Source organism: Chlorocebus sabaeus, chromosome 10 (genome assembly GCF_047675955.1).
Source record: "Chlorocebus sabaeus isolate Y175 chromosome 10, mChlSab1.0.hap1, whole genome shotgun sequence".
Taxonomy (NCBI): Eukaryota; Metazoa; Chordata; class Mammalia; order Primates; family Cercopithecidae; genus Chlorocebus; species Chlorocebus sabaeus.
Window position 1 is genome coordinate 93,468,896 of NC_132913.1, and position 21,888 is coordinate 93,490,783.

Consider the following 21,888-nt stretch of genomic DNA (forward strand, 5'->3'; position numbering starts at 1 on the left):
TAAGTGCTTTACATAGGTTCTGTTATGTAACCCTCTCAATGCAAAATGCATTTTACAGATGAGGAAACTGAAGAAAAGAGGGGATAAATGATCTGCCTGTGATCACACAGCTTGGAATCAAGATTAGAACCTAGGAAGTCTGGCTCCCAAAGCCACAGCCTTAACCAACTGCTATACTGCTTCTCACTAGACCCCCCTCAGTCTCTTCAGAGTACTAACGTCATTCAGTAATATTTACTATGTGCTGATACTGGGAAGCAGGCTGTGCTAGGAACTGAGCTTTTTGGAATTAAGGAGGTAGATACTGGAGCATACCTTCCAGAAGGGGACACAAACAAGTCATTACAATGAGAGTGAGGGGGAGGCAAGAGAACATGCTTAGGCACTTACAAAGTCAGGGTTGGGGAAGGGGCTGACTTTCCCCCTCACAGAGCATCGGGGAGGAGAGCTAGCCTGACAGCACTGGAATACTAGCTCCATAATTTGCTAGCTGGGAGACTCTGGAAACATTATTTAAGGTCTCTTTTTGGGCCTAAAATAAAATAAAATAAAATAAAATTAGATAACAGATTTGTTTCCCCAAATATGTTCTTAGCTTTCTTCCTTGATTGTTTACAGCTGGCTTCAACATTCAATTCTATGCCCACAGCCTCCCCATCTGTACCTCCGGCTTGGGCCTCTCTTCTGAGTGCTAGCGGAAGGGGAGCTGGCCATCTCCCTCTGGCCCCTGATCCCAGCTCACACTATGTGTACTCAGAACCCACTGGCCCTCTCCAAACTGTAAAGTGTTCACAGCCATGCTGCCCACTTCCATCGCTGGCACACCGCTCTTCCAGAAACCCAGGGGTGAAATATCTTTGGCTCTTTCCTTTCCCCTGCCCCTTACATCTTTATCACTGTTTCCAAGTCGTTTTGATTTCCCCTTTCCTTCACATTTTTACTTCCACAAGTAGGTGCGACTTCATTGTCTAGCCTGACTACTGCAGTAGCCCTCTCCCAAATCATGTCATGGTAATCTTACCTCGATCGTGAGGAAAGATTAGATTTCCTGAGTGCCCGCTGATCATCACTCCCATTCCAGCCTTCCACACTCCTTATGCTGTCACGCATTAGCTTCTCTGCTCCTCACCACTCTCCCTCACCTACACTCCAGACAACCTGAACTGCTCAGTGTCCTTACACAAACCACAAGGTATCCTAACTGCTCATGTTGCTTGCTTCACCTGGAACACCTCCTCCATTTCTGAATGTCCAAACACTGCCCATCTATGGATGTCCTGTTCAGATCACTCGACTCAGGGCTGGGTGCAGTGGCTCACGCCTGTAATCTCAGCACTTCAGAGGCTGAGGTGGGCGGATTGCTTGACATCAGGAGTTCGAGATCACTCTCCTCTAGAAAATTTGCTCTCTCCTTTGGTTGCAAATTCTGTCTTCCTGACTTGAGCTTACACAGCATTTTATCATTCTACTAGGCAGCTGACGGGGTCTTTCTTGTTTGCACAGATGGTTATGCAACTCTCTCCTGCTAGGTGGCAGAATCCTTTGAGTGTAGAATCCAGCTGTGATTCATTTTCATGTGTCTCACTGTCCCTAATACAAACTGCCCAGAAAAAATATAACTCAGTGTATACAAATGAATGGAAGGTCAGAAAGACAGAGAAAACTGAAAAGATGGGAGAAACAGCAATAGCATACTACCATGAGGCCGACTGAAATTTCAGGATGCTAAGTGATGAGCACCATCTTTCCATCACAGGAATTTGAAGTAGGAAAAACAACTGACTATAGTCACAACATGTTAAAGAGGACTTTTCCAAGAAGACATTTCTGTGAAAGGAACAAAATAACATCACTGGTATGGTCTGACGTGTCTCACATTCATGTGCTGGAAACTTAATCCCCAGTGCAAGTGTTGAGAGGTGGGACATTTTAGGAGATGTTTAAGTCATGAGGGCTGTGCCCTGATGAATGGATTAATGCCACTGTACAAGGGTTTGATGAGGAAGTTTGTCCCTCTTTGCCCTTCTGCCCTCTGCCAGGTGAGAACACAGTATTATTCCCCTAGGGAGGACACAGTGTCCAAGGCACCATCTCAGGAGCAGCCCTCACCAGATGCTGGCGCCTTGATCGTGGTCTTCCCAGCCTCTGTAACTGTCAGAAATAAATTTTGGTTCTTTATAAATTACTCAGTCTCTGGTACTGTGATAGCAGCACAAAACAGGCTAAGAAAATCACCTTAATGTTTAGACCCCACATATTGCTGGAATGCAAGTACAAATTAATGCAAGTACAAATTAATGCAAGTAAGGTTTTTAAATAATACAGACTTTAAAAAAACAAAAAAGCAAGCAAACAAACAAACAAAAAAGAGAAACAGGCTTCACTTTGTTGCCCAGGATAGTCTTGAAGTCCTGTGCTCAAGCAATTCTCCTGCCTCAGCCTCCCAAAGGTGCTAGGATTACAGGTGTGAGCCACCATGCCCAGTCAATACAGGCTTTTAAAAGAATTATTGTTAGGCCAGGCACAGTGGCTCATGCCTGTATTCCCAGCACTTTGGGAGGTCGTGGGCAGATCACCTGAGGTCATGAGTTTGAGACCAGCCTGGCCAACATGGCAAAACCCCATCTCTACTAAAAATACAAAAAAATTAGCTGGGCATGGTGGCGCACACCTGTAGTCCCAGCTACTTGGGAGGCTAAGGCAGGAGAATTGCTTGAACCCAGGAGGCGGAGGTTACAGTGAGCCGAGATCACGCCAACTGTACTGCACTCTAGCCTGGGAGACAGAACAAGACTCTGTCTCCAAAAAAAAGAAAAAAATTATTGTTAGATCTTAATGAGGCAGAAGAAAGAACAAGGAGGTGGACATATACTAAAGAAGGGGAATTAATAAAAATATATTATCTTCTAAACTCCAATTTTTGCTTCCACTCACAATCCACAGGATCTCAGCATTACCCCTTTAAAGATGTTGCTTCAACTCAAATATTACACTAACAGGCTTGTCTCCTAAGGCTACTATTTTTTTCTTAATCAAGAATTTAGCCAGCATAATCTCAAAAGTTTGTGCAGAGATTTAGAAAGGAAGCAGCCTTAAGTAGAAAATAACAAAAGAGCTTAAAATCAGCTACCATATAACTGAAGAAACAGAACGATCCATTTCAGGCATTATCCTCTATACCTTGTCAATCTCCAGTACAGAGAAATGGAAAAAGTTCTGTGACTGTGGCCATTTTACTAGTACAGTGGCCATCTGCCTGTAGCCTCAAAATGTCAACTTCTTTTAGAGAAACAAAGCACAATTTTAGAATGTACCTTAAACATGCCTGGGTTAGAGACCAAGGAAAACAAGTTCAATTGCTCCACAAAAATTTTTAAAAAATTGGTGGGCATGGTGGCTCACGCTTGTAATCCCAGAAATTTGGGAGCCCAAGGCAGGCTGATCGCTTGAGCCTAGTTGAGACCAGCCTGGGCAACACGGTGAAACTCTGTCTCTACAAAAAAATCCACAAAAACTAGCTGGGGGTGGTGGCACATACCTATGGTCCCAGCTACTTGGGAGGCTGAGGTGGGAAGATCACGTGAGCCCAGGAGGTCGAGGCTGAAGTGAGCTAAGATGGCACCACTGCACTTGCCTAGGTGACAGAGCGAGAATAGCTTGAGCCTGGGAGGTGGAGGTTGCAGTGAGCAGAGATCACACTATTGCACTCCATCCTGGGCTACAGAACGAGACTCTGTCTCAAATAAAAAAAGGTCACTAATTTTTGTATGTGTATTTTTGCCTCTATGTATACAACAAAACCATTTACGCTAGAGCTTCCCTCAGCAACAAGAGATAGCATTAGAAAGTTGAAAAACAATTCCAAGTAAATAGTTGTTAGTATCTGCGTTAGGCTGTTCTAACGTTGCTATAAAGAAATACTTGAAGCTAAGGGTGGTGGCTCATGCCTGTAATCCCAGCACTTCGGGAAGCTGAGGCAGGAGGATTGCTTGAGCCCAGGAGTTCAAGACCAACCTGGGCAACACAGGGAGACTCCATCTCTACAAAAAATAAACAAAATTAGCCAGGTATGGTGGCATGTGCCTGTAGTCCCAGCTACTCAGAAGGCTGAGATGGGAGGATCGCTTGAGCCCAAGATATCGAGGCTGCAGTGAGCCATGATGATGCTACTGCATTCCAGCCTGGGCAAGAGAGTGAGACCACAAGGCGGAAGGTAAAGGGGGAGCAGGCACATCACATGGCAGGAGCAAAAGCAAAAGAGAAGGGTGGGCGGCGGGTGTGTGCCACACACTCTTAAACAATCAGATCTTGTGAGAACTCAACTATCAGCAGGACAGCACCAAGACATGAGGGATCTGCCCCCATGACCCAAACACCTCCCACCAGGTCTCACCTCCAACATCGTGGATTACATTTCAACTTGAGATTGGGGTGAAAACATTCAAACTACATCAATGCCTTAAAGAACAAGAGTGTCCCAGCACTTTGGGAGGTCAAGGTGGGAGAACTGCTTGAACCCAAGAGTTCAAGACCAGTCTGTGCAATATGGTGAGACCCCATCTCTACAAAAAATAAAAGGAAAATTAAGGGCTGGGCATGGTGGCTTATGCCTATAATACCTACACTTTGGGAGGACTGAGGCAGGAGGATTGCTTGAGCCCAGGAGTTCAAGACCAGCCAGGGCAACATGGCAAGACCCTATCTCTAAAAAACAGATTAAAAAAAAAAAAAAAAGCCAGGTGGGGTGGCACATGCCTGTGGTCCCAGCTACTTAGAAGGCTGAGGTGGGAGGATAGCTCAAGTCAGGGAGGTTGAGGCTGCAGTGAGCCATGATTACACCACTGGACTCCGGCCTGGGTGACACAGCAAGATGCTGTTTCTAAAAAAAAAAAAGTTTCTTCCAGTTTTCTATTGCTTTTAAATTTTGGCTATAACACACGAAGTTGTTCTTATATTTGTGAAGCTACGAAAATGAAGACAGAAGAGGCTTCTGATTTAAAGAAATAGAAATTGGCTTGTAAGACTTCCATTATAGCATGTAACAATTTCAGCCGGGCGCAGTGGCTCACGCCTGTAATCCCAGCACTTTAGGAGGCCGAGGCGGGCGGATCACAAGGTCAGGAGATCGAGACCACGGTGAAACCCCGTCTCTACTAAAAATACAAAAAATTAGCCAGGCGCGGTGGCGGGCGCCTGTAGTCCCAGCTACTCGGGAGCCTGAGGCAAGAGAATGGCGTGAACCCAGGAGACGGAGCTTGCAGTGAGCCGAGATCGCGCCACTGCACTCCAGCCTGGGGGACAGAGCAAGACTCTGTCTCAAAAAAAAAAAAAAAAAGAAAAAAAAAAATTTCAAATGCAACTTCTGGTTGAACTTCAAGGCTGGATACCCTATCAAAAATCACTTTGGATAGTATTTGATTGATCCACAGTTATTACAAATATTAATTATTGTTAGTTCAACCATAAAAATCATGAATATATCTGCCTAGAGTTATTAGTGAAATACAAAATATTTAAGAATACTGTATTCAAATAAAGGCAGAAAAATACTTACCCTGGATTTGCAGCTTCCATCAATATCCCAGCAAAGAAAATTAAACTAAAAACAAGGCTACTTCACAGCAAGATTTATTAATACATCCAAAAGAAAGAAAGAAAAATGATTTTGTCACACTATATACAGATAATACATACAGTGTTTCATACACATATTACATCAGTTTTTACACAAGAAAAATATACATAAAAATGTAAACTTTTGTATACAAAAACCCTTAAACAAATTAAACAAGGACCAGATAACAAAAGGAGACCAATTCATTATTATTTCATCAAATTTTTTAAAACAGTAATACAGTACATTCATTGAGATATATATGGAAAATGTGAGCCATCTCTTCTTGTTTAAAGGGAAATTACAAACCAAAAGCCAATCGCCTCCCAAAACGTGGTCTCCCCCAGCAATGCCGCACCCAATGCCACAAGTATGCCTCTCCACTAGAACTGGGGGCTCTTACCAAAACCTGCCCATCTCCTCATCTTGCTCCTACAGTCTGTGCAGAAACAAGTGGCTCCTAACTTTTGTGCATATAATTAAATTCGCAGCCACTATGAACACAAATACAGAGGAGAGATTCTCAGTTTGTAAGTTCCCTTTAAGCAGCTTTTATATTTTTGTATTTATTTTTAATGCATGGCCTGTTAAACATACTTGTGTGCCAAGGTGAATGAGAACACTGAAAAAGAAGGGCTTTGAGAACCGCTAGTCCTTGCTACCGTGCAGTTTCTTTGTTAGAAGAGATTTTAAAACTGTCCAACCTGTCTCATTTGCTGGTTTCAAATAAGCTACCTCACCTTTGATTTCCCACTGCAACTTGGTTTCGACTTACACTTCAGTACTCTAGTTGTTAGTACCATACAATTGCCAAGAGGCTTTTTGTTAAAGGCTACTTCTGATATCAGGTTCCGGCTAAGCTACTCAGTAAAATGGCTCAAACCCCAGCCTCTCTATTTTAGTCTTCAGGAGTACTCTTACTTTACTGTTTTTTAACATCTTACAATTTAGGATTGTCCATCTAACCCTCCTCTCTCTGCAAGTTCTTGAGATGTAATCTGCTGCCAACTCTTCACAAAATAAAATAATATTTAATAGTTCTTCCTTAATAGTCTTGCATTCAGTGTGTCAAATTGATGTACTAATGAAAAATACCTGAAACCATAGGGAATAAGAATTAAATCTATTTCAAGCACATGCAACTTGGAACTCGCCAAAAAAAAAAAAAAAAAAAAAAAAAAGAAAAGAAAAGAAAGAAAGAAAGAAAGAAAAAAGAGTTTGGGAGGACCCTTAACTAAAATGTGCTTAAGACAGCTTCATGAGAGAGCTGCCTTCCTTCAAATTTGAATTTTGAACAAGGCAAAATAACAATTAGGTGATATATTTCCCTGCAGCATGAGAGTAGTTAACTTCCCCCAGGCAAAATGATCTCAATAATCATTATTTATTAATGAAAGGAGGAGGCAAATTGGTGAATTAAGTTGATCTAGGAGATGGTGGATGACATACACTAATGGAAATATTAGGATCGCTTTATAAGTGAAATAAACAGTCTGGTCTGTGGAACATCTCCACTTCAGAGAGAGGAAAAATGCACAAAGCTCCTCAAGTGAATCTCCAGCTCTTTCTTACTCTCATGGGACAGATGGCATTTTTAAAATGACAGTCTCCCTTTCAGTTAAGAAAAACACAACAATAAAAGGAAAAGGAAGATAAATAAATAGTGTGTGGATGTCTTTAGATGAGACTTTAAATGTTCTTTAAATAACTTTTGATAATGTATTTTAAATCATTACATACAACTGCCACTGCAGTGACAATATTCCAGTAGGGGCAGCATTTTGCTAAATGTAAAAGATTGCCATTTAAAACTCATACATATACATGTGTATATACAGTTATATCAACACTATTTATATACATATATATCTAGAGAGCAATATTTCATTGCCTTTGAATATCTATATATCTACTCCCACAATATATACTAGAGACATACTGTGTGAGTACATATGAAAGCATATGTACACATGCTCTGACATGTATATATACACTTTTGTCTGTGTGTGCATAAGAGCTTTAAAGGCACAATATATAGGGATGCAAATTTTCTAGAGAGCTGCAGCAAAGTTAATACAGAATGTCACAAACTGAGAAAATTCAAAAGGAAATATAGCAGAATTCATCACACAGGAATTCATCAAAGCAGTTTCATCATGAGAAAAATGAGTTAGTTACAGAATTCAAGAGGCTTACATGTGACCTTGTATGCTTTCCATTAAAATGTAAATGGTGAAGTTATGATTAAACTACAAAGCAAATAAAAATATGTAAATGACAAATTAATGACAGTAAGTGTGGAAATAAACCTAACACTAATATCAATCATAAAATCATAATTATGTTCTCTTGTAATTTAAGTAAAATGCCCCCACATTACTGAGGTAAAACTTTCAAATTTATTTTATTTGAAGGTTGGCTTTCTGTTTGTTTTTGAGACAAAGATGAATGCCCAATTCTCAAAATTACTATTGATAATATTACCAAAACTTGTGTCTTCTGGGAAAATTTTAGAGATAAAGATCTTTCAAAGAAAACAGAGAAGTTGACGAAATATGCTTAAGCCAAAAGTTTCTGGCTAGAAAAGACAGAATTAAGGAGAAAAAAACCACAATGATGTGTGATTTCTTTTTCTTTTTAAGTGATGAGAGACTGACCAGTAGAAGGTGGTGAAGATGAAGAATAGTGGAACTGGCAAGTAAGAATTGTTCAGACAGGCATTCATTGTGTAATATCCATAAACAAGACTATAATCCAAAGGACTTCCATTTTACTATGTTCTGATGATGTACTCTAGACTGTCACCTCCTCTGGCTTACAGAATAATCCAGAACTTTCCATAGACTTTAATCTTGCTTAACAAAGGCTGTTTACCTATTATACACACACATTTTTAAGGGAAATATATGTATATAGCTTTATCTATACACACACATATACATACGTGTATATATAGATTTATACAAATGTATAAATAAACATAATACTTTTCAATCTTTCCATTGACAAGGCAAGTTCACATTCAGCAAAGTGCCACCACATCCCATATACACATCTCTGTACAGATATACACATAAGGGTCTGTTTTCACCCTTCAATCGGGAGAATTTTTTCTAGCAAATCCCATTAACCAGCAACTGAAGGGAGAAATGGCACCAGTACAAACTCCCTTCTTTCATTTGCATGCATATGTACAAGAAATATGCAGATTAAAAAAAAATCCCAAAACAAGAGTGAATGAAACCAGGAGATGCTGCAAAAATACAACTGTAGAAAAGAACAGCATATAGAGCTTTCCTAGGTCTTCACTATATCTAAGATGAAGTAAATGATGCTCAAGAGACAACTACAAATTCAGGTATATTATCAGAAGTTGTTTTGACATATTTCGAAGTACATGATTTTTTAAGTATTAAAAAGAAATGTCATTGGAACATTTAATAACAACTCTAATTTTGACTATTTTAGACCACCAGATACTCCAGTAATAAATGTATAGCAAAATAACACCTTAAAACTCAAAATAAAGGGGTGTATTTTTTTTTATTTCCATATGAATCAGGGGTAGCACAATTTTTCCTATAGCTAAAATATGGGGATGGGAGCACTCTTAATAAATAACAGCAGAACTGAGTAAACATTTTTTGAAAAATTCTGGAAATGAAATCACCCCAGCTTTGAAATATGCACGGTGAAATGATCCCACCAACTCCTTAAACAAAGCAGCCCCTTCCAAAAGTTCTTTATGAAAGGCCTATACTTTTTCTTAACTTCACCAAGAAAAGATGATCAACAATATTTTCTTACTCAGAATATAAAGAAATCTATAATAAACATAAAAAAGGTTCAACAGATCTCTGGTCCCATCACCACAATAGATAAACACAGCTCATGTCTGGGGCTGTCTGTCTCCCTCTCTTATTTTTATGCTCAAAAGTGAGAGGCTGATCTTAGAACCTCTATTTCTCATGTCGTTTTATGAACATAGCATAATATAATTTAATCCAAAGGTTAACATAAAATGCACATGATATCAGAGCTAGCCTTTTAACATAAGATAACATAATGATTAATTTGGTGTATTTATACAACAGAGACAATGAGAAAGTAACTCCAATACCCTCAACTAAATAAATCATGTTTCTACAATACATTCGGTTACCTTTATCTATTTTTATATAAGCACACATTCATATCTCTCACACACGTGCCCCCAATGTATATTTTTGCATGTGTGTAAAAAATACAGACATATACATGCACACGAGTAATTTAATTCTATTTTAAAGTCACAGTGGGAATTCCTTAGTGAGGAGGGATAAAAAGTTCCTGAATAAGACACTGAGAACATCTAGATTTATTATTTTCTCTATTTTACTTCCCAACTTACAGAATAAACTGTAAATTAAAGAATAAATCCATAGGAAATAAAAGAGGTCTTAAAAACTTAGTTTACAAATTCCAGCTACAGTAGTTGGAGTTTTACTTGATCTATGTATTTCTATGTACCCTGTAACTAAGCTTCTAGCCATCTTATGTAAACCACAGATCATTTACTAAACAACATGATTCTCAACAGTTCTAGGAACAGTTATAAATGGTCTAAAGGTGTTCTACATTTTGAGGCCCCAGGATATCCTTTTATTTTATATATCTGCAAGGTAGCAAAGGATAGCTATACACCTTGACACGGCAGAGATCCAGTGTAAAAAGGTGCTTCACTAGTTTGTTTTGTCAAAAAAAAAAAAAAAAAAAAAAAAGCTCATATATATTTAGCTATTAAACACATAGGCAACATAATTCATTACACTCAATACAGCTTTAGTATAAAACTTATAATTTATGAGGTGATGTTAATAGCATAAATTAATATACCTTTTCTCTTAAAATCTACAATAAGTATTCTGAAAGCTCATTGGGGAAGGAAATTTTTAAATAAAAGTTTTAAAGCTGTGCATGATGGGAAAGGAGTCTGTATTCTGAAGCTGAGATGAGAGCCTGGAGGAGAAAGGAAAAAGTCCTATGCAAGACACTGTGGGCTACAAAACCAAAAGTTTCCTCTTTCTTCCGCTCTCTTCAATGATGAGTCACCTTTAGTTTCTTTTAAAACTATTTTCTTATTTTAAAAACTGCCCTAATTTCCACAAGGAATCCCTGAGACATACTCAATACTATACAGTGAAAAGAACTATCACTGTTGAGAGGAACAGATTCAACCCTTCCAAACAGATGAAGACAATGTCAACAAGTGTCAGACTTCCCATCATTTCAGCACTAATCCACTGGAGCCAACTGTACCTTAATGATGCAGGTTGGAGTCATTTCAGGGCAAATCAGTCTGTTCCCCCAAGTAAAAGCAATGGTGTGGCATTTAGCTGCACTGGAGCCTTCTGCACTGCGTGTTGAAAATTTTTCCAAGGGGAACTTTGGGTGCATATAGAGCTTACTTCAGTGGTCCCCAGCTTTAAAAACAAACAAAAACAAGCAAACGAAGAAAAAAGAAACAAGTGAAAGAAGAGGATTCTATGCCTCTTTGACCGGGATGGGTACAGATCATGTGTGCATGTGCATTCTTCAGGACTGTAGTGGGCAGAGGTGAGCAGGCGGAAGAGAAGATGGAAAGCCGTGCTGCCCTATGGAGCTCACTGAGAGTTAGATAGATTTTTCTCTTATACGAGTATTGTTCTAAACTTTAGGTCACTCAAAACTGCGTTCAAAGTAGCCAAACATCCCCAGTATTGGGGAACATAGGGTAAAAAAAGTCATACCCAATTTGCTTGCTTTCTCTCTGAAACGTCACATTTCCTCTTATTAGCTCTGTATCACAGTGCAGAGAAAAACTAACAAAAAGATAAGGGCTGAAGTGAAAACAGAATTTTTGCTATGTAGAAATAAGGCTCCCTAAGTTTGACACACAAACAACTGCAGCGTTAATGACACTGTTTATTAGAAGAGACAGAACTATTCATTAAAGTTTGATGTTTTCTTTCCTAATTCATTAGTCAGGGAGAAATGCTTAACAGATATCCAAACATGTCTTTCACTGGCATTTCATTACAAATTATTGTATTTAAAACGTTACTTTAATCTACTAAACATGATTTTGGTTTCCTCCAGAATATAGGAAAATTTATAAAGATATTAAGACATTATTAAACTGTTTAGCTTTTCTACAGAAAGCCAGTGAAGATTCAGTTAATGTATTGGGAGGGGGGAAACATCTATGTTCTTTCATGTAAATATATATATAACTCTCCACCCCCAAGAAATAAATTTTTTTGTCAGGAAAAATATCCTGAGAACAATGTAAATACTGGTAATAAAAGAGATACAAATGAAGACTGTTCAGTATGACTAACTTTTCTTTCAAGGAATCCTCTAAATTGCCTCATTAAACTGGAGAGTTCTTTAGAAGACCATAATATTAGATTTCTATATATACCAGATTAAGAAGAGAATTTTAAGTCTAAAAGAAAGATGAAGAAACTGAAAACTAATTTTTAATGAATTTCAAACCTCTTAGTAAGTTTAGTGTTAATATACTCATCTTTTTGCAATACCAACCCATAGCGACCTTCTGAACTAACCTGGAGGAGAGGAGATTGCCTTACACGTGCACTGCCGACTGATGGCGCCCACTGACCATCACCAGCACCCCTAGGATGCCAAGGCACGGGAAAGATGGCGGGCAAGCACCGGCGGACTGACCACACGACATTTACTAGATATGCTCAAATTCTAATCCACTTTATAAAAACAGAACGGTACAGGTCAATGGAAAGGTCAATTCTTTCATGTAAGAAGAAAAGTGTATGGACAGGGCACCTCTGTGCAGCACAAACATGGTTTCCTTCCTGATCAAAGAGCTGTCTTTGCTACTGTGGACTGTGATCACAGATTGAGAACAAGCTCTGATAAGGAAGAGCTTTAGTGTCAGTCACAGAAAATGATGATTCTTAACTTTCAGATGAGAGACTGGGCTTATTTTTAAAATAAATCTTATAAATAATCATTTGGCAAAGATAAAGTATTAGCTTTCTTTAGCCTTAAGACACTAAAGACAGTAACACCAATTTTAAGGAAAAAAAAAAAACCAATAACCTCACTTTCCAACTTGCTCCCTATGCCTACTATTTGTTTCTGATTATAGTCTTCTCATAGAGGGACACTAGACACACCAACCACACTGCCTGCCAACATGAAATTGCTCAGGAAGTCATTTATAAAGCAGTTATATCACACATGGTAGGTTACCAGAGAAAATAATCCTTTGCTGTCTAAGCTGTGTGACGATAATTAGAAAATTTTTCCATTGCATAGTCTGTCACTTGGTGGGTTAAGTATAATTGCTACTTACTATTATGAGTTGTTTACTAGCTACATAACCTACCCAGATGTGCAAATTGCTAAGCCATTTTTACAGAAGAAAAAACAATGTCTTAAGTACTTTAATTAAAATAATATTAATAATTATGTAGAGAGAGTAGAGAAAGCCCATCTTTTCTTCCGATGCTACTGATCACAGCCAGTGAATATCACACATTAGAATGGAATTCAGATTCTCAGAGCACAGAATGTATCCATTAACTGCAGCAACTTTGTAAATTAAATCACAGTAACACAATCTAACTGGCCTTTATAAATAGTCCCAAAGAACTGCAGAAACAGAGTGAAGCTTCTTTGCCACTATTTCTCATGGGTTTAACACTAGAATAACAGCTAGTTTCTACCTATTTGGGACCTTATATAAGATTTGTTTTTGATTCCAGTATTGCCTTATGATAGCATAAGAGCTACCTTAAAAAATACTAATTTTCATATTTCTGGAGTAAAAGACACTTCATTCCTTTCTATACATATTAATAGCAAAGTTACTACTAATAGACAAGAATGGCTCTATTAACTAAAAGAAAAACACAGATCTCTCTGGGCTTATAGATGTTCTCCTCTCTTCCAAAAAGGGACTCATAAGAAACAGCAAGAGCAAAGCAAATTGCAAACTTTGATATCTGTTTTGAACTAGATAAAACAGAGGAGAAGTTTGTCGTTGATAATTCCTCAACCACTTTCCTCAGCTTTCATCACGGGCATCCAAACGAAAAAGTATTTACTCAAAGTTTTTGGTGTGAAGCTGTAACTAGCAACATTCCTGATAATTTCATGCCTCCTTACTAGAAAGCAGAGAAGGGCTTTTAAATGCACATAAAACAGAAAATTGCAAACAATAAAATGTGCAACTTACTGCAAACTCAGCTTTGTATCATAACTGAAGAATTTCAAGCAGCTAACATGAGGGACAAAAAGATAGAAAAAGTTCAAATCGACTACCCACGACTTTCCCTTCGCTGTCAAAGGACTGATGAGGAAGTCAATGTGCTGCTCTGCGACAACCTTTAAATACACAATGGAGACTAAACTGAATTGCTGGGAATGGACAGTTACCTAGTGATGCTTACGACGGGTTGTGAAAATAGTTTAACAAACTAAATGACATTTTTGAGCAGAGGTAACTACTCGTGACCACTTCATTACAGTACATTAAAATAAAAAAGCTTACTAATATAGATTCACAGGTGAGAAATATTCAAATTATCTGTCCTCACCATTCAGAATAGAAATTTATGGTGATACCAAATATAATTTTGCTTTATGACATAAGTTATAATTTAGAAATTTTGCACTCTGCAAAAAAGGCAAAGCTATTAAAAATAAATCTTCCAATCAATTACCATGATTTTAAAAAAACTAAATATATTACAAACATATTTTTGGCCCACAAAAAGAAACATCAATAAATACAAAATAGGGCATATAATGATTTCATACAGTCATGTGACATTTCCCCTCCATAACCTCAGGCACGTGGTATCTGCATAATGCCTACTGATCACCATCATTCCTTTAAAAAGCAGAGAAAGAAAAGCTTTCAAAAGAAGGGACTGGTTAGAACTAGCATGGCATAAAGAGAATACATACAGGAAGTAGGAAAATACATACAATCGTTACCTATTAGAAAGGAATTAAGATCAAATATTCCCTGACAAATGAATTACTGAACCACATCAATAGGTATGTTCTCTCTGCTTAACTTTTAAAATATATATATATGTGAATTAGACTAGACTCAGGTATAAATAGCCAATGGTATCTCAAGGGACAGTGAAACTACTCAGCAAAAGCAGAGTAGAGATGCCTTTAAAATCTAGTTCCACCCTTCTCTGGGGGGGAAAAAAAGGTAGGCAAGAAACCTCACAAATTCATTTCATAGTCACGAACTCCCTAAACTACCCAATATGATTTTTAACCCTAAAATCCTGGATTTTAAAAACATTTCCCAAAACTATTTTCAAATTGACTTAAACCCAAGTACTTAAATTATTTTAAAAGTACCAAAGGGCAAATAAAATTTATGTCTAATTTCCATATTCTGCTTTGAAAGAAACTTTAAAATGTGTATCCTTCAGATATCACACATCACTTCACAACTGGTACACTGATTCTACAAGTGTCTGCAACATTTTACAAATCTTACCAAAGAATCACTACTGTAAACATGAAAAATTCAAAAGCAAAAGATGGATCAAGGAGTTCACAGATCCCATCTTTTCAAATCTATCTGACCTATCCTGCTTTTTCACATCAAAATATTTTCTTTAATTACATCTTGCAAGTGTATTCCATGAGAGAGGGATTTAGAAACAAACATATGTCTGAAAAGACAAAGTGACCATCAGGCCTCAGAACCCCAGGAGCCTGCAGTCGTCCCACGCAAGCTTTTCAGGACATGCCTACCTCACTGACAGGAATCCAAGCTTTCTATGTTCTGTTTCTTCTTGGGCTAACTTTCAGCAGAAAAAGGTTGTGCTATTCACACGACCAGCCCACCACCCTCCCTGTTCAGGAAACTTGAGGAAAAGAAGGACCAACCTTATTAGGATTGTGAGATGTAGGAGAGGAGAAAAGTAAGAGTCTTATACTCATTACAGAGGGGGAAAACAAACAAACAAACAAAACGCAAACTAATGGGACAGCCGCTTCCTGCACTGCACAAAAACACACGCGTGGGCACACGCATACTCACAGGCAGTCAAAAGACACATTTTTTTCTTTTAGTTGAACATGACCACAATTAGGAATGGAATCCTGGCCTCACTGTGGTGTTTAGCAGTTGGTGCTAAGTCAGTCTTGACCTGTCACACACCATTTGCTGTCTCTTATACAGGAACTCAATTAATAAGATCATTCTATCTAGAACCACCTATGTAAAAACCTGGCAATAGAATGGAAAGCATTGATCTGAATACTAGGAAATAGTAAAGGGCACTGGTATTCTGAGGTATCTTCCACTTCTAGGACTTGCTGCTAAAAATCAATCCTATCCAGTCACTGTGCTGAACCACTAAGGAAACCACTGGGGCGGAGTGGGCCTGCCAGGAGGGAATGAGCACCAGTGCTAAGGAGCACATGTGAACACTGTAGCGAGGTCCACTGCAGGGCCACTCATTGAACTGGGAAGGGGGGTGCCCCTCTAATCCCCATCTGTTATATCTTCTTTCGGAAAAGGGGAGAGGGGTGCTAAAGAGGAAACAAAGATAGAAAACACTGGGTTCCCCACCTGCCTGCAAACACACAGACACCCTCAGTTAGGGGAGGGAAAGGGAGAAGATGCATTATTGGTACTTGTAGCTGTGGCACCTGTTACTGTGAAGCCTGTAGGAGGGGCTATAGAGCTGTGGCTGGGCTGCAGGTCCTTAGGAATGCCACTGTGAGAACTCAGCTGGTGGCCGAAGGCTGCGCTGAACTGAGGGAGTTGCTGCTTGGGAGAGGTGGAGGCCATTAGTTCAGCAGAAGGCCCCATGCCACTGAAGCTGGTCTGTGGTAACCCCGGAAGCACACTGGAGCTGCTGGGGGTCACGGTGGCGAAGGCAGGCTGTGTGGTCTCTGAGTTCGAAGTGGTGGGTGGTGTGGATAGGGAAGTGGAAAGAAGATGTCCATCTGCGCCGAGAAGGTTGCTAAATGGAGAGGGGTCTCCAAGGTTGACGGGGAGATTGCCCCAGTGAGTTCTGGGGTTTACCACGCCTCCAAGTGGCACCTCAAGTTGGGTTGGGAGCAAGTGCTGCGCCATGATGGGCATCTCTGCTGAAAAGGTAGCTGCCATATTATCACCAGAGTACGATGTTGTGTGGGGAGAGGTGATATGGTCACTGTAGGGAGACGGCACATGCTCACTATCATAATGGCTTCCATGGGGCGAGGAGTGGGAGTGATCACTGCTGTATTGCTGTCGTGAGGTGATTAGGTCATCTGCCTTGCTCAGCAGCTGGGCAGGATGTGGCCTCTGGGAGGCATGGCTGCCGTCATGAAGTCCATGAAACTGTCCTGGGAAGGCTCTCTCCCCAAGTGCACTCTGGCTGATCAGAGTGGCAGAAGTAAGGCCAACGTTGGCTGGGGCAGAGAACTGCCCCTGGATCTGCCCTGCCAGGGGTGTAGGTGGGTTTGACAAGGTAGCAGAACGGAGCAGGTTCTCATCCAGCTCTAGACTAGAAAAATTATCATGTACTATACGCCCATTCAATAGCTCCCCTAGGTCTGTGTTCACCTCTCGGCTCAAGGATTGTATTCCTGAAGCTCCAGTACCTGTGGAGAACACCCCTATTCCTCTATCTGACAACTCCTGGACTGGCACACCATCTGACTGGGCAAGGACCCCAATGGTACTCAGGCACTCGAGAGAAGTTACAGCCTGCAAGGCCCGTTCAAGCTCCTCAGCCTCTTCGGTAGTTGGGAGGAGGTCTCCATTCTTCCCTGAGTCAACAAAAGCCATCAACAATCAGTAGAGCTTTTACCAGTCCTACATCACAAAAGTCATACATTTGAATTATTTTAAACAATATTCTATTTAAAAAGAGTCCCTCTTGAAAAGTTTCCAAGATTTGGATTGGAGGGAAAAAGTGAAATAATGATCTGCAGGACAGGGTCTGAAACGTCAGTTGTCTACGAACTTGAATCACCATCTTCAGTTGATTTACTGAAAACCATCTCAAAAGCCATCTTATCAAAGTACTAAATTCTTAGGAACTCTAAGGATTATAAATGTAAAACTCACGGTGACTATGTGATTATACATGTTTTTTACCTAAAATTATATTATTGTCATTAACATAGAAAACATATAATATCAACTTGGATTTGAGACAAAAGGCTGTGTAGAACAGGTCCACCTTGCCTGGTCTAGTCCTGACTCTCCCAGCTGGAGGGCAGCTGTGGAAGGTTAAAACACAGAAATTCATACATCTATTTTAGCACAACACTAAGCACTCAGTTCATTTCATGGGTTATCTTTCAAAATGCGTTTGCTTTACTCTCTAATCCTTCCCCCTCATTCTTTTCCCATTTCTTACTAATTTTCATAAAATGGAAGCCCATGGACCTACTTTGATTTCATTTCTAATATTCAAAAAATCTATTGTTAGGAACTTGATTAATCACCATGGAAATATTCGATTTTTAATGGTGAAAGAAACATTCTAAGAGTATAAAAGATTTCCCCTGAAAGCATGGGGGAATTGGCAGATTAAGCAAACTTCATTTTGGAAAAGTGCACTTCAGTTGAAGTACAGGGTGGGGTATAAAACTAGGGCAAGTTCTAAAAGACTTCAAAACTCATGTTCGGCTGGGTGCAGTGGCTCATGCCTGTAATCCCAGCACTTTGGGAGGCCAAGGCAGGTGGATCACCTGAGGTCAAGAGTTCGACACCAGCCTGGCCAACATAGTGAAACCCCGTCTCTACTAAAAATGCAAAAATTAGCTGGGTGTGGTGGCGGATACCTGTAATCCCAGCTACTCGGGAGGCTGAGGCAGGAGAATCGCTGGAACATGAGAGGCAGAGGTTGCAATGAGCTGAGTGGCGCCACTACATTCCAGCTTGAATGACAGAGCAAGACTCTGTCTCAAAAAACAAACAAACAAACTTCATGTTCAAGATGTCTTTGTTCAAAAATAAAGTAAAAGTATTCACAAAGTTGGGCCGGGTGTGGTGGCCCATGTCTGTTAATCCCAGCACTTTGGGAGGCCAAGGCAGGTGGATCACTTGAGGCCAGGAGTTCAAGACCAGTCTGGCCAACATGGCGAAACCCCACCTCTACTAAAAGTACAAAAATTAGCCAGGCGTGGTGGCATATGCCTGTAATCCCAGCTACTCGGGAGGCTGAGGCAGAAGAATCGCTTGACCCCAGGAGGCAGAAGCTGCGGTGAGCCAAGGTCTTGCCACTGCACTCCAGCCTGGGTGACAGAGTGAGACTCTGTCTCCAAAAATAAAAGAAATAAGTTATAAACCTAGTCACCAAATTATGAGTTGGTTAAACAAACTGTACATTCCTTATCTTCTGAAAGGGGTAAAATAGCTGTAGTGATCTACAGTGAAAGATATTATATGTGAGGAGGAGTATGACACATCTCAAAACACTATTTCTTTTCTTATAAACTCATTTTTAAAACCAGTTTCCTTGAGTCAAAATATTGACTATACCTTCAAAAAAATCAAAATCTTGTAAGTCATCAGGTAGCCGTGGCAGGACGTCTGAAAAGTCCTCCTGGTTCAATTCCAAGTCATGTGGAATGTCAGTGATCTCATTGGCAATGTCGTCCGGCAACTCATCAGCACTCAGCTCTGGCGTGGATGGGCTCCTGGGAAAGAGGACACTGTTGGTCCCATAACTCCCTCTTTATCTTCACATCAATACCACCAAGCCAAGTTCATTCAACATGAAAAGAAGCTAATGTCAGGCAGGGCACAGTGGCTCATGCCTGTAATCCCAGCACTTTGGGAGGCCAAGGTGAGAGGATCACTTGAGGCCATGCGTTTGAGACCAGCCTGGTCAACATGGCAAAACCTTATCTCTACTAAGAATACAAAAATTAACTGGGCGTGGTGGTGCACACCTGTAATCCCAGCTACTTAGGAGGCTAAGGCATGAGAATCGCTTGAACCTAGGAGGCGGAGGTTGCAGTGAGCTGAGATCATGCTACTGCACTCCAGCCTGGGCAACAGGGTAGGACTCTGTCTCAAAAAAAAAAAAAAACAAAAACAAAATAAAAAAACAAGTTAATGTCTTTTAGGTTTTGTTTTTAAAGGTCAGAAAGCCCTGGCAGGTCTTGAACCCAAGCACAGGGATTAGACAGATGGAAAGTAAGGAAGTAACCACTTGAGCTAAAGCCAATCCTAATGTCTTCTAGGTTTTTTTTTAGACAGTTTCGCTCTTGTTGCCCAGGTTGGAGTGCAATGGCGTGATCTCGGCTCACTGCAACCTCCGCCTCCTGGGTTCGAGAGATTTTTCTGTCTCAGCCTTCCAAGTAGTTGGGATTACAAGTGCCCACTACTATGCCAAGCTAATTTTTGTTTGTTTGGTTTTTTTTTCAGTAGAGACGGGGTTTCACCATGTTGGCCAGGCTGGTCTCGAATTCCTGATCTCAGGTGATCCACCCACCTCGGCCTCCCAAAGTGTTGGGATTACAGATATGAGCCACCATGCCTGGCCTTTTTTTTTTTTTTTTTTTTTTTTTTTTGAGGCAGAGTCTTGCTGTCGCCCAGGCTAGAGTGCAATGGCGCGATCTCAGCTCACTGCAACCTCCACCTCCCATGTTCCAGCGATTCTTCTGCCTCAGCCTCCGGAGTAGCTGGGATTACAGGTGCCCACTACCACGCCTGGCTAATTTTTGTATTTTTAGTAGAGATAGGGTTTCACCATCTTGGCCAGGCTGGTCTCGAACTCCTGACCTCATGATCCACTTGCCTCTGCCTCCCAAAGTGCTGGGATTACAGGCGTGAGTCACCACACCTGGCCCTAGGTTTTTTATACTCAACAGAAACATGAGAAATTCTAACTTACAGTGTCTCCTCCCCTACTTTAAAAGAAGGAAATCTGAAAGTAGAATCTCTGCAAAAATACAGGCCTCACCATATGCAGTCACGTATTTCTGCAACCTTCACCCATGTATTAAGAGGCAACAACAACTACTAGGTAATACTTTTACTTCAAATTTGTACAGTGAATCACAATTTGGTGTATCAAGTGTGTCGTAATGCTTTTTAGAAGAATTTCAAATCTGGTCGAAATAATAATTTTAGAAATGAAATTAACAACAGGTAAAATTGAAATGCTTAGCTAAAACAAAAGCTTCATTCTCCTGGTCAAAATGTTTAACCCTGCCAAAATAAATAATGCCTCATATTTTTGATGGAATACTTCTGTTGGAACGTATATGGAATTTCTGCTAAAATTTTTTAAAGTTAGAGGCCAGGTGCAGTGGCTCATGCCTGTATTCCCAGCGCTTTGGGAGGCCAAGGTGGGTGGATCACTTGAGGTCAAGAGTCTGAGACTTAGCCTGGCCAACATGGTGAAACCCTGTCTCTACTAAAAATACAAAAATCAGCTGGGCGTGATGCCACATGACTGTAATCCCAGACTAGGGTGGCTGAGGCAGGAGAATTGCTTGAACCCTGGAGGCAGAGGTTGCAGTGAGCCGAGATCGCGCCACTGCACTTAGCCTGGGCGACAGAGCAAGACTTGGTCTCAAGGGAAAAAAAAATGTTTTTTAAGTTGACAGTATACAATTAAACCCAATTTCAGCATCTGTTCTCTTTACTGTAAGCAAAAGCTTAATTTTAGATCAAATATAGCCAGATACAGGTAAAATCTAAAATTTATACCAAACACTATTTTAAAAATCTAGGCTGATATATTAAATGGCTTCTGTAGCCTAGTGACAGCTTTACAATAACCACATGAAGCTAGATGTTCTGAGAAGAGTCAGAAGATGCAAAGAAAAATTACGTGCCAGTGGCACCACTGACCGGATCTGAGAGGCCTCCACTGGCAGTGAGACGCTGGCGGGCATGCTGAGGTTCCCTTGGGGGACTGCAGGGGGAATGGGTTTTTGGGGTCGACGAGGTCCACGCCTTCTCTTCTTCTTGTGTTTTTTGGTTAGTGCAGGAGGCTTGGTTTTTTTCCTGGGTTTCCTCTGCTGCTGGTGCTGAACTTTACGGGAGTTATCTCCTCTCAAGAAATTATCCTTTGGAATGAATAAATACATTTTTAAACTGAGATTATCTGGGAGAAACCTGACAGCTACCTAAAAAATACTTACATCCCTTAATATTCTATATTAATGCCTAAAACATACTGTATGCCCAAAACTATGTATAACAATAATGAAGACACCAAACTTCATCAATTCCAAGATCTACATTTTAATATCCCTGCAATTGGGAAGCA

General features: G+C 40.2%; 1 protein-coding gene across 7 annotated transcripts in view; it reads right to left on the minus strand.

Annotated features, from left to right (window-relative positions):
- Nucleotides 1–5,612: 5,612 nt before the first annotated feature.
- The window catches only part of INO80D (INO80 complex subunit D), a 94,526-nt gene continuing 78,250 nt past the window's right edge, over nt 5,613–21,888 (minus strand). For all 7 annotated transcript variants that reach the window (XM_007965959.3, XM_007965966.3, XM_073019971.1 and 4 more), the window contains 3 exons: nt 21,468–21,685; nt 19,143–19,300; nt 5,613–17,419 (listed from right to left, as the gene is read on the minus strand). In XM_007965959.3, coding sequence (XP_007964150.1) covers nt 16,254–17,419; nt 19,143–19,300; nt 21,468–21,685 — 1,542 coding nt within the window. In that variant the 3' untranslated portion in view covers nt 5,613–16,253. The remainder of the gene's footprint in view (nt 17,420–19,142; nt 19,301–21,467; nt 21,686–21,888) is intronic.